The sequence below is a fragment of the Pleuronectes platessa genome, chromosome 2 (genome assembly GCF_947347685.1).
Source record: "Pleuronectes platessa chromosome 2, fPlePla1.1, whole genome shotgun sequence".
NCBI classification, from domain to species: Eukaryota; Metazoa; Chordata; class Actinopteri; order Pleuronectiformes; family Pleuronectidae; genus Pleuronectes; species Pleuronectes platessa.
In genome coordinates this window covers 2818328-2831935 of record NC_070627.1, presented here as the reverse complement: position 1 = coordinate 2831935, position 13608 = coordinate 2818328, and the positions used below count along the sequence as shown (strand labels likewise).

The 13608-nt window shown below is 39.0% G+C and overlaps 1 protein-coding gene across 1 annotated transcript; it reads left to right on the top strand.

Annotated features, from left to right (window-relative positions):
• Window positions 1–4909: 4909 nt before the first annotated feature.
• On the top strand, window positions 4910–12918 carry LOC128457606 (receptor-type tyrosine-protein phosphatase C). Its single transcript, XM_053442386.1, has 14 exons — window positions 4910–5228; window positions 6087–6107; window positions 6954–7061; window positions 7279–7308; window positions 7727–8002; window positions 8101–8325; window positions 8417–8527; window positions 8846–9010; window positions 9121–9270; window positions 10647–10796; window positions 11054–11259; window positions 11348–11408; window positions 11526–11631; window positions 12248–12918. The coding sequence occupies exons 1-14, from the start codon at window positions 5165–5167 to the stop codon at window positions 12252–12254; spliced, it is 1680 nt and encodes a 559-aa protein (XP_053298361.1). The 5' UTR covers window positions 4910–5164; the 3' UTR covers window positions 12255–12918.
• Window positions 12919–13608: the final 690 nt, after the last annotated feature.

The window sequence follows — 13608 nt, the reverse complement described above, 5'->3', positions numbered from 1 at the left end:
AATCTCATATTTCACTAAAAGCCTGTGATCAGCAGAAAATACGACCAGCAGCAGCAGAGCACAGTGAACAAACATCTGTAAGAACAATAAATAATCACCTTGAGTAGAATTATTCATTTAAAGAAGAAATCTACAAAGGTATTTCATCTTTTAATTGCACCCAAATCTTGAATGTTAGACTGACGGATTATCCATCATCCATCATCCATCCATCATCCATCCATCATCCATTCATCCATTAATTCAGAGAGACAGTGGACTAGTGGCAGAAACTTGGACTATGGGCAGAAAAGGTCTCTGGTTCGTCACTGGTTCGACTCCACGGAGAAACAACAAAAGACGAACCTGGATTGATCTGTCCAAAAATCCAAGAGGATTCTCTCTACCCTGTGCCCCTGAGCAAGGCACCTTACTCCCCCAACATCTGCTCCCCGGTTAAATTTCCCTACCTGCATGAATGTGTCTTTGCATGTGTTTGGGAAAAATAAATGCATCTTAGTCATAATCTTCGTCCATTCATCCTTCCATCGTCCATCCGTCCATCATCATCCATTATCAATCCATCAATCATTCATCAATCCTTCCATCCATCCATTTCACCTGCTTGAAGACAGAGACGTGTGGTTCTGAAACCAAACTACTGGCTTCTGGTATTTATTTATTTTTTAATCACTCAAGTACAAAGTACAGCATTTATTTATTATATTATATATTATATTTATTTCTCCCTCTTGTTGTTTTTCTGTCTGCACACGTTTGCTTCCAGAATCTTTTCTTCTATTGTCATCGTGTAGGTTCGTATTTTCCTTGTTACTATAGTAACTGTAGTAACCTGATGTCTTTAACACACAATGAGCATTTTTGATTCTCTCTCTCTCTCTCTCTCTCTCTCTCTCTCTCTCTCTCTCTATCTATCTGTCTGTCTGTCTGTCTGTCTGTCTGTCTGTCTGTCTGTATATCTATCTATCTATCTATCTATCTATCTATCTGTATAACTATCTATCTATATATTTATCTCTCTCAATCTATCAATCTATCTATCGATACATTTCTCATATTTACTTAATTTACTTCAAGTGGGACGTACTGCCTCTCCGTGCTGCACTACCCTTCAATAACCACTAGGTGACAGTAAAGACTGTAGATTTACTGTGCTTCAGTCTGACCTGAACTTCATAACTGAACTGAAAGATTCATTTGAACTACTTATGTATAAAGTATATTCTATATGTATCCATTTCTATTCATATATAATTTATCATTTAATCTGGTGAACTTTTTGTTTGTGGGTGCTTGTACGTATTTTCTGATCGGTTTCATTCTTTTCAATGATTTAAGAAACATTTCAACACAAAATTATCAATTTATTGTTCATTATTATATTTTACATACACACACGTATAGCATAAATATAAATGTATAGCAGTAAATGTACTGAATTACACTTGTTTACACCTAATGATGCACAGGTACTGATCCATACATCCAAGTGGATGAGGGATATGTTTATTTGAATCCAAGGTATTTTTCTGCAAAACAGATATTTCCCCCTTTCTCAAAAAGCTGGAGATGTTAAAATAAGTGTCCTGGTTGTCATTCCTGCGACAGCTCAAACTGTTTGCTGTGACCTAGAAGTGTTTTAAATTTAGATCATCATTATCCTGCACAGGAAGTCTTTCATCTCAAACATCTTCCACTTCCTCTGTGTCACTAATGTTCATTCTATATGTGACATGAGTTTTTTGGGGGGTGTCTCTGCAAGCTCTTCACTTCAACCCCAGTTGCTATGTGTGTGTGTGTGTGTGTGTGTGTGTGTGTGTGTGTGTGTGTGTGTGTGTGTGTGTGTGTGTGTGTGTGTGTGTGTGTGTGTGTGTGTGTGTGTGTGTGTGTGTGTGTGTGTGTGTGTGTGTGTGTGTGTGCGTGTGTGTGTGTGTGTGTGTGAGAGTCTGCGTGCTTGCCCGGTGCGTGCATGTGTGTGCGTGTGTGCGTGGCAGAGCAGAGCAGATCGACGCGGGCCAAGCAGACTGAGACCGAATAAATGACTTTGGAATGCCTGGAGAGGGGGGAAAAAATAAAAAGGGGAAGTGCGGTGTTCAAAATGAAGAAGTGTAGTCAGAGATGTTAGACACATTGTTAAACGATTAAAGCAGATTGTGGGAGGAGGGGGAGCTTGTCACAGAGAGGAGGGGGGGGGGGGGGGTCTTTGATATGTGAAGTATGCAAAACAGGCCAAATTCAGAAATATCCCTGACAGAGAAAACATGAGGGACCTCAGACATGTAGATGGATTCAGGGAGAGGGATCATGGGGCGTTTGAGCTCTGGCAAAACAGTGTGAATGTCACAACTTTGTTTCAGCCTCTGCTCTGAAGACACAAAAAAAGAAAGAACCCAAAAGACAGAGAAAGCTTCACCTTTGGTTAAGAGGTTGACGATGAAACGTTAAAACTTCATAAAGAGGAAGTTACAGTGGCCTTTTTTTTCTGTCCATGTCTATGGAAGCCCAGAGAGCCCAACACACCTCAAATTAAGAAACACAACTTCATCAATTTGAAGGACACAACACAAGTTAAAAAAGAAACGCGCTGCAAATAGGGAAAAGTGATGAACCTGTCTGTAGGTCAATGCTTTGGGAAGTTACTGAAGTCGGCTACTCATCAGTGATGAGACAGCCTCACAAAGCATTGAACTGTTTCCGGTAAATAAATGAAATGTAAAAATACATGTGGGGTGTGGTAGAAACTAGTCATGGCAAATATGAAAACCATGATCCAAATAAAACAACAAAATACATGAAAAAAACTATTCAATAATGAGAGAAGGAGGAGGGGAGAGGGAGTGAAGGGGAAGCAGAGAAGGAGAAGGAAGAGTGATGAGGAGAGAAGGAGAAGATTAGAAGAGAAGGAGAAGGAAGAGGGATGATGAGAGAAGGAGGTGGGATGAGGAGGGTCTACTTCTTCTTTACAACAATTTACTATTATTATTATTATTGTTCTTTAGTCTCATTTACAATTTTTTAAGTCTAATTATTCATCTTTAGTAGAATTAACTAATATTATCATTATTATTCTTTAATCCAATTAACTTCTTCCTTTAGAACAATTAACTTCTTCTTATTATTATTATTCTTTAATCCAATTTACATCTTCTTCTTTAGTCAAATTTACTTTTTCTTTAGTCTAATTCTCCGTCTCCGTCTTCTACTTCTACATTAGTTTATTCTACTTCACCTCTACTTCTTTATCGTGGTTAAAGTTGCCAGTGGCTGCGTCACTTGTCCGGCCACGTGTTCTCTCTTTTTCTGTTTGTGGTTAGTTTGTCACACAGCAGCGAGAAACACACATGGACATTTAGGACACTTTCAGCACTGTCAGGTCATAATGTGATTAAGACCAGAGTCTTTTGCTTTTCTTCATATGGCCCTAATTCTCCATTTAAAAAAAATACATAAATAATAGTAATGATAGTACTGAGACACTTTAAAAAAGCCCAGTGATCCAGAGCAACATATGATCTTCCCTAACACGTTTCTCTTTGTGAACCTTGATGTGAACCTTTTTGTTCACATCACTTTCCTGCTCAGACTGAACCCAGAACACTCAACACTATTTTTCTGTGGACGCTGAAGTTTACATATACTTTGCTTTTTACCTCCAACGAGAAGGCTATGCCCCTGTCAATTTGTGTGTTGGTTTGTTTAAAAGTTTGTTGTTTTTTTAATCTCCCTCCCTTAAGTTTAGGGAAGGAATGTGGTATGAGTTTAACAATCTGTTAACACAGATACGTGCAAATTAAACTGATAACAGACCATGGTACTAACACTACAGTTTCACGTTGTGGCAGATGATTGTATTTTTGATTTATTCGACACATGGATCCGTGGAAAATAACTGAAATTTGCAAGCCTCACGCAGCCTACAAGGCTGTGATTGGTCCACTAACTACATCCTTTCCGGAGTCACATTTCCGGTTTCATGCCCCATAATACCGGCAGAAACCAGGAAAGGTTTAGAAGAACGAATATGGACCAAATAGAAGAGCGTTTGTCAGAAGAGATCTGAAAATATGACCACTTGTATAACCCGTCATTGACGGAATACAAGGACGCGCAGATGGCCTGCAATTCCTGGAAGGAGATCTTGGCTAACGTCGGTTTGCAGGTCGACGAGTGATCGAAGCTGTGGAGGAAGATCAGGGACAAATTTGTCCTCCAGTAAAAAGGCTCTGAGGAGCAGCAGTGGCGATTTAAATAAACAGTCGACGATGACTGCCACACACGAAGAAGGCGTCTCTAAGGTCGTCTTCGACAAAAAACGTTACTCCACCTAGTGTCCTGGATGTGAATTGCTTTGCAACACGCGCAACCCTTGGGGAACCATAAATTAAAACGAGTTCATCGACACAACTGCGTGAAAAGCCGCAGTTGCAGAACCATGCGCCGGCCTTAAGAGCCACTTCCTGATTACAAGAATCTACAGTATACTCTCAGAAGTGGAAATAACCAAATACCATATGTTTCAGTGTCTTAGGAGGAAATCCGTATTTAGACCATCGTCCTAAAAATGTGAGGTCATTGTTGGAGACATTGTCTGTTCCTATAATGGGTTCAAGCTTATTTCCACAGAAATAATTGATGTGAGTTGATCTCTAGGTTCTTGTTTTTGTTTCATAGACTCGTCGGTCGACTCTATAACTGCGGTTAAACTTCAGCTATTAAGCATGTTTCCAAAAGTGTAATACAGCTAAAACAACCCTTGAATTTAAGCTAAACTTCTCTCTTTTCTTATTATTATTCTCAAGATTTTCACGCTTGAGCAAAAGCAAGTGAAGATACGACGTGAGACTTCCTGTTCTTGGCTGCGTAGCCTAAAATGAAGCTTCCTGTCACTGAGCGATAAGGTGAAGGCAGCCTCTTTTCAATGTGACTTGCACTCGCTCGACTTGAAACCAGAGGCGAGGTTCAGGGTTTGGGGAACAAGACGAAGAAGGAGAGGAAGAAGCGGCAACTGATGAGACAGAAAACATATGTTGAGAACTTACTTCTCTCTTAGAGTCGTGTTAAGAATTTTAATTAAGCTTTGATCAGGCGTCTTGAGATCTGCAGGTCGGTCCCCTCTAGGACTGTGCTGTGTGGTCGTGACAAGAACACACCCTGACTCCTGGATATGGCAGGTCTCTGTGGTGTCAAGATCCTGCTGCTCTGGGCTGGAATCATTGGTTTGACCAAATGTAAGTTATCGTCTGTAATGTAATAATAACGTTGAGTCCTGGCACGTGTCATGAAAGTCTTAACATCTAGGGAAAAAAATCTGTAAATGGCGTAAAACAAGTTAAGAAACACAACTTCATCAATTTGAAGGACACAACACAAGTTAAAACAGAAACGCGCTGCAAATAGGGAAAAGTGATGAACCTGTCTGTAGGTCAATGCTTTGGGAAGTTACTGAAGTCGGCTACTCATCAGTGATGAGACAGCCTCACAAAGCATTGAACTGTTTCCGGTAAATAAATGAAATGTAAAAAATACATGTGGGGTGTGGTAGAAACTAGTCATGGCTTATATGAAAACCATGATCCAAATAAAACAACAAAATATACGGAAAAAAAACATATCAATACAGAACAAATCAAAATCAAATGTTTAAACAGCAGAGCATTTCTTTTTATACAATAATTAAAAAGACAATGACACAGAGGAATTCCAGCTTGATCACTTCACCACCTTGAACTTATACGAAGGTGGACGAAGATGCTGAGTGATGCGTCCAAACGGTGTTAGTGTGTGTGACTAAGTTTTAGTGTCAGGCAGGAAGTGGTGGATTGTCTTCTGAGATAACAAGTGAGGCTAATTGCCACATCGTCATGGCAACCAGGTTGCACAGCGCCGCCTCCCACTGACGACTGATCGTTCCCACCAGAGATTTATTGACCAAGGAGAAGAAAATGCTTTTATAAAAGTTCAAATTAAGATTTCTTCTAAAAAACACTGATCTGACATATTCTCCACTACATTCAGCTTCACTATTATGACAAATAAAAAAACTGCAACGCAACAGTTGACACACTTTTTCTGTTCTGTGATTCCAGGTCAAGTGTCCTATGTACCAGGTGAGTGAGTAAACCCAAATGAATGTAAAAAATGTATGTCATTGTTGCTGTAATTAGTCGAGAAATCAAGAAACGTTTTATTTATGTATTCTGTGAACAGAATTGAATTGGAAACACCAAGTAAGCAACAACACAAATGCTGAAGCCACAACAAGTATGTAGAAGCCACAACACAAATACAGAAGCTACAACACTGATGTAGAGGCCACAACATTCATGAAGAAGCCAGACCATGGATGTGGAAGACACAACAAGAAAGTAGAAGCCACAACACAGATGTAGAAGCCACAACACAAATAAAGAAGCTACAACAATTGTTGACAATGAAATGAGCAGTGACTGGAAGTGGTCAAGTCACAGTTGTGTGGGTAAAGCGAGCAGTCGTTTGTAAAGAGGAGAGAGCGTGGCCTAGGGGATAGAATGGGTGTTCTGCAACAAGAAGGTTGCTGGTTCGAATCCCACTCTTTACCATCTGCATGCCTAAGTGTCCTTGGCAAGATACTGAAACCCTAAAATGGCCCCTCATAAATGCTGAGTGTTCTAAAAATGTAAGTCGCTTTGGACAAAAGCATCAGCTAAATGACATGTAATGTAAAGACACAACATAAATTTGGCTGTTAAAAATTAGATGGTGTTGGGCACCAGATGCTTGGAGCCTCCAAACAGGAAGAACACACCTCAAATAGACAAGACTCTAATATTAAAGCAGCAACACTTTCAGCAGGTTTGTGTTATTCGTTCAAACGCTTGTCTGACACATCTCAGCCACCGTAGTTAAGCATCGTATCAGGTAAGACTGTTGGCAGTCAAGTGAAGGTGACCTCCATCGTGCTCTCCTTCCTGCAGACAATGCTCCCACTGCCTCAGCTACAACCAGCGACACGAAAGGCCCTTCCTCCCTGACCTCAACTGAAGACTACTGGCTCAACAACACAGTGGATAACACCACCCCAGGTTGGAATTTTCTCTTTTAACATGTGAGAGTGTGATGAGATTGTGTATTAATGTGAGTTCAGACAGCAGACAGTGACAGCAGCACTTGTTACTGTGAGTTGTATCTGCTCCAAGTGACTCAGAGATTGAAGACATTTTGTCATAGTGACAACTGATTATTTCACAGATGGTGCTTGATCATGTAGTGATGATTTGTTTTCCTCTTTTCTCTTTGAAGTGCGTCGCTCTACAGCTCCGCTGCTAGAGTGTGAGTATCAGTTCATGAAATCATATATTCTCTACAACATTTTATGTTATAACTAGAACCTCACCTCGCTTATGGAACCACATTAAAATTCAACATCTGGATTTTTCTAATTTGGTTCTGAACCAGTATGCGCAAAAACATAATTTTAGATTTTCTTCATCGAGAATCTTTTTTAATGTAATGTTGCTGTTTACTTTTGTATTTCCTTTGTCTTTTAAATGTCTTTTTTTTAATCCATATTGTATGTGAAGCACTTTTATGTGAATTTCTAGAAAACAGTGATTCATAATTTATCAAAAATACTAATGATAAAAAGTCAAATGTAACCTCCTTGGTAGAGGTGATCATATTGTTATTATCTGGTGTCTGTGTTTTTCTATGACCCGTTTTATTTTAATTCTCTTGATTTTGTCTGCAGGTAATTACACTGTAAAACCCATCAAGTTTGGCCTCCAGATTGACATCACAAGCTCTGCAGTTAACCCTGTTCCTACCTCCATAATGATTCATGAAGAAGGGAAACCACAGACTGCAGCAAGATCCTCAGCTCCTCATTCCAATCCAAGTTCATCCCATGAAATCAAACAGCTGAAGCCCTGCACTAAATATGAGTTTAATGTGACACTTGACGATAAAGACCGACCAACACCCTGCGAACGCATGACTGTAAATGATCCCATTACAGATCCAATAAGTGAGTTAGAAGAATTTATGTTGATTAAATTAATGTTTCAAATTAAAAGATAGTACTGTCAAACAAGCAGCTATTTGTTAATCCCTTGTGTATTTCAGGTGAACATGACATTGAAGATGCCAACTGCTACTTTACTGTGTGTTACCAATCTGGATGGGACATCAGCTCTTTACAAACGACCCCAGATATGATCCCAGATCTGCAATGTGGCAACAACACCGTCTGTTTCAAACCTGGTTCTGATGACATTTGCTCTAATATGACTTTCACCTTCACCTCCTGCACCAACACTTCCTTTCAGTTCAACAGAAACATCACCCGCGGTATGAATAACAGTTTGTACTGTTATTTTGAAATGCATTTCCTTTAGAACTTGTTTCCTCATGTTTAATGTCTGCTCTTCTTTTTCCACAGATTTTTTAGATGTCAAAAATATAAAACAAAATGCTCCAAAACAATTTCCTGTAGAATTTGAAACAAAATTACCTCCAAACTGCAACCTCTCCATTGATTACACCTGTCATGGTAAGTAGAAGGTCTTTGTGTGACTGCAACATTATAAATAGATTTACATTGAAAGAGGTGATGATATTAATTTACTAATGTCCAGTTTCACTTTAAACTGAAGTGACCTACATTTTTCTAAGATTCTTAATTACAAAACATCAACGCTAAAAAATGAGTGAGAAAATAAATATGACGTATTGTCTGAGCTCCTTGATGAATGCAACAAACAGTGGTTTCCTACAAGTGAATTTACATTAATGAATATAGAATTGTTCCCATTATAATTGTTTTATGATAGTATAATAAGATTAATAACATAATCAATGTGTCTTAAAGTGATCTATTCGGACTACCGCAAAATGGTGATTGAGAGTTTCAAAAAGGGTAAGAATCTATCTGAGCTGGAGCCTTTCACGTACTACAAGTGTATCGGTCACATCAAGGACAAGAACCATGTCAACGTATACGACACAACTGAAGTTAAAGTCCGGATCGACTGTGGTATGTAGACGCTCACTGGACGACAGCTTCTGTCCTCAGACACTGGGGAGGGAATGACTGAGATGTCAGTTCTCAGGTTTGTGTTCCACATGTCTCACTTGTCCCAGCAGATCTCAAAATAGACTTCACAAGTATAAGCACCACCAACACATCCTCTCAGCTGACCTGGACCACGACCAGTAACAGATGTAAAGACGTGATTCAGAATCATACGAGTCTTTCGTACCGCTGCGGCTGTGGAGATTCATACAAATATGCAGGTAAGTGAAATAGATTACTTCCCTCATGCTTTTGTTCTTCCTTGTTTTTTTTTCTTCACTTCTGAAGATGCTGGAGATGGTTTCACTCATTCGTTGAAGTATAGAAATGTAATCTGGACATTTCGATCATTTACATCGCTCCACGCTAATATTTATGCATGCTATAGGTAGGGCTGCAACTAACGACTATTCTGATAGTCGATTAAATATCGATTATTGAAACGATTAATCGACTAATCGGATTATGAATGACACAAATTCTCAATTGCTCTTATTTAGCCAACAGCTTTTAAAGGGTGCATATAAGGGTACTGTTGATACAAAAGCTGCACGTTTTTGTCCATTTAAAACCAATGACAGGCCAAGTGCTAATACAAATTTAAATTCACGTTTCCCTTTTTCCTGTTAATAAAAAGGACATGGAAAGTATCAGCAATAAAAACATAAAAAAAAACGAAACTTCAGTCTTCTTCAGACTGCATAATTTTGATTTTGAAAAGATGTTTGTCAGTCAATACGATAACATTACGCTTTTAAACTCATAAAAAAAAAATTTGAACCATATTTTTGTAATGGATTCTAGAATCCTGCGCACAGGTATATACATGTATATAGCACGCTAGCTAACAGGCTATCTTACCGAGGCGAGTCTGCATCGTTTACGTTACGATGTCAAACGTGCCTCCTCCTCAAATGCGCGTGTCCTGCTTCCATGGAGAGCAGGTCCGATCTACAGATATTGCACATAGTTTTTTGGGCTATGATAAGGGTGAAATTCTCCCGAACTATTCACCTCCCTTGTTCGCGATGCTGTTGCAACGGACCTCACCATTGGTCCATGTTGTGTCGCTTTTGCATATGCGCGACTTTCAGAGATAGAAAGGAAGCGAGATGGCTCACTCCTTCCATCAGCACCACCGGTAGAACGTTAAGTTCAGCTGCACGGCACGAAAAAAACGCGCTGCGACGTAACCAATGAATCATCGGCGACTATTTTTGTCATCGATTTTTGTCGAAGACGTTGATTAATCGTTGCACCCCTAGCTATAGATTTACATCATAGACTGAAAGATGAACGACGTATTAGCTCTCTTAAAGTGAATACAAATCATCTTTATCAACCCTTGGTGGCCGGCTGCAATATCATAAACCCAGCCTTCTCCTTGAGAAGAAGGTGAGTTGTCTGACTGAAATAGTCTAAGCTTGCAGGGCTGCATATATGATATGAACTGATTAGTGGAAAATATTCTTACTTAATGGGAAACTTGCCCCCCCCCCCCCCCCCCAAAAAAAATAAGCAGAAAACAAAGTGCTGTTTTATGTTGCTATAATTTTGTATCTATTATCTGGAACATAAACCAACATCTTCTGAAAAGGTGACCTAGGTTTCAAACAGCCTTCAGGAGGAACCTGCAACATTCCTGATCTGCAGCCAAACATGGACTACACCTGCTGGGTCCAACCCTATTACCAGTACGGTCAAGTCGGGAATCTCCTTTCTGTTCAACAGAAAACTGAGATTGGAGGTCAGTGACAAACAGAATGAAACCAGTTGAACTTTTTGTAGCACAACCAGAACGGCACTCAGTGGAACTAATACCTGACCAACAGACTTCTTAGGAAACCATATTTAAATTCACTAGATGTGGATTCTTATCTGGATCTGCATCATAATAAATATAAGTCCCCTTGTTCACTTCATTATACTGTTAATAAGTGTTGAAATATCACTTTATGGAGGACGCATACAGTGTTTTAACTGTTTTTCTTGAATTTCCTACAGTACCAGAGGATGTACATAATCTGAAGCTGGAGGTCAAAGACCATAATACGATCATTGTGACCTGCAATCATTCTCAAATCTTCAATGGACCTGAGAGAATATTCAAAGCACAACTTCATGATGGTGGTAGCTCTGTGGAAAGAAATGATGAAACATGTGAATTTGAATTCAAGAACCTGAAGTACTCTACGAACTACACAGTGAAGGTTTGAGTCTCCTTCTTTTTACCGTCATTATTCCTGATTTTTTTTCTAATGCTTTAATAAGTGAATGAAAGATTCTCCATCTTTCCAGGTGACTGCTGTCAACAGTCTGTTTGAGAGCAACCCCATCACAAAGCATATTTCTACTGAATGTATGTTCCATTTCAAACAATGCCTCCATTTATCTCATGTTGCTTCGTTAAAGCACAGATTTCTTTTTCTTTTTATGCATTATGTTAATGTTGTTCTTCATTAATCTCATTTTACAGATGTCGATGCTGGAATTGGTTTTCACGTCTTCCACATCCTCCTCACGTCTGGAGCTCTGCTGCTGGTCGTCCACAAGATCTATGACTTGAGGTTCAGGAAGTCCCAGTGAGAATGATTCTGCATAAATCTTACATCTGTGTTCCTGTCAGATTGCCTCAGGGTTTTGTTATATTTTTTTAAGATGAATACACCTGCATATTTTGTTCCACTGATAAGAAAATATCTTCTTATTTACAAGCACTGACAGGAACTGACAGGCACTGACAGACAGTGAGGCCGTATTGAAATTGTAAGGATTACTATTTATTTTTTGTTCAGGCAAATGAATTGGCTTTTTGAGTGCTGCTTTAACATTCTTAAATTCTAACATTCTAAACATTTTCAGAAAATTAGAAAGTGGTGAAAATGTAGGTGTCACCTGTGCATTGTGAGATCTGCTTCTTTAGATAAGCTGTACAACTACTGATTATGCGATGCAGTGTTGTATTACTGTTTGTTATTTTTTAATAATTTCTAAAGCAATAATCTGACACAGAATTCAATCAACTCTTTTCAGTTCGGAAAAAAGAAAGAAAGAAAAAATCCTGTGGCAAAGCACCGTGGAAACACAAAAAAAACATGAACATTTGCCATTGTGTTTACATTTTAGAATAAAGGACAAAATGGTGAATGTCCCTTGTACGTTTGAAGATTAATTCATTGTATTCGGTTTCTATTTTAGAGAATGAAGAGTTTGTCTTCTGTCTGTCCAGCAGAGGCCGCTGTTACCTCGAGATCCCTGCAGGAGATTTATCCTCAAGAACAAAACAACTGATTAACTTTGTTCAAGCAAATTCAAACATTCTGATGAGAATCTAGTTTCAGGATCAGACTTTAAAAACAAGCTGGGTCCAAGTCTTAAAATAAATCATGTATTTAAGAAGATACATTTAAATGTTCATGTGTCGTATGTTTGGCATCTTTCTCGTTTTCTTCTTTTTTAAGCAGTGGTCCATCACCGGGCTTTATCATATAAAAGTGGATAATGCAAAGCTGCGAGAAAGCTCGTTGGTTCTGAGTGAAGTTCACAGCGGTTTGTTATCTCTCTTATAAAGGTCACTGTTTGAGACGTTACTCTTTGACCTCGATCTTGCAGGTGGCCTGGATGTCCCATCAAAACTCTCTTTTAAAATGTGCTGGTTTTACATTTGCTTCATCAGCTGAGAGTTTGACAACATTAACTTCTATTGTTTTGTTGTTTTTCATATCTTATTTTTAATTTTTATTAGTGCTGACGATATATAGAGAAATTTGAAATTAGTAATAAATGTATAATATATAGAGAAATCTGAATTTTTGTGTCGATTAATAATTGAAGCCCTTGAAAACAAATAAAGCTTTTTTTTAATGCTCCAGGAATTTTCTTTGTGATTTCACTGTAAATAGAAATAAATGAGGTCGTCATTTAGTGCTTTAGTTACGTCAGATGATGATTATTGTTATTTTATCATTTTATCACAGATTAGCTGCAGGATTCAAGCCAATGTTTGATCATTTAAATAAATCAACATTACACACACACACACACACACACACACACGCACACACACACACACACACACACACACACACACACACACACACACACACACACACACACACACACACACCTACCTGCAGTCCTCCTCCTTTTTAAATATTCCACTTCCAGACAGAGTCAGTGTGCATCCCGTCAGCATCTCGTCTGCCGGGTTCTTGAAAATCAATACTCCACTGGTTTCTTGTTGCAGTCTGGTCGTACTGGAAACCTGGAACACACACATTTTAACTTTTTAACATGTTGTTCGAATGCGCCCGACAGAACCTGCATGTCTGAGATGATTTATAGAAACAACAAAGTTTTTAATGTACTCACTGTTAAGATGAAAGGAGGATCCGTCAGCACAATGTCATTCTCCGCCAGGTAGACTTGCTCCGGCTTGTATTTGTCAGGTTTTTTTTTTTTAAAACACTTCCAGGATCCAGAAGAAGATTGACCTGTCCCAGGCTGCATGGTCTCCTCCTTCACCTCGGACTGGATGTTCCCGGCCGAGGAGCCGTTGT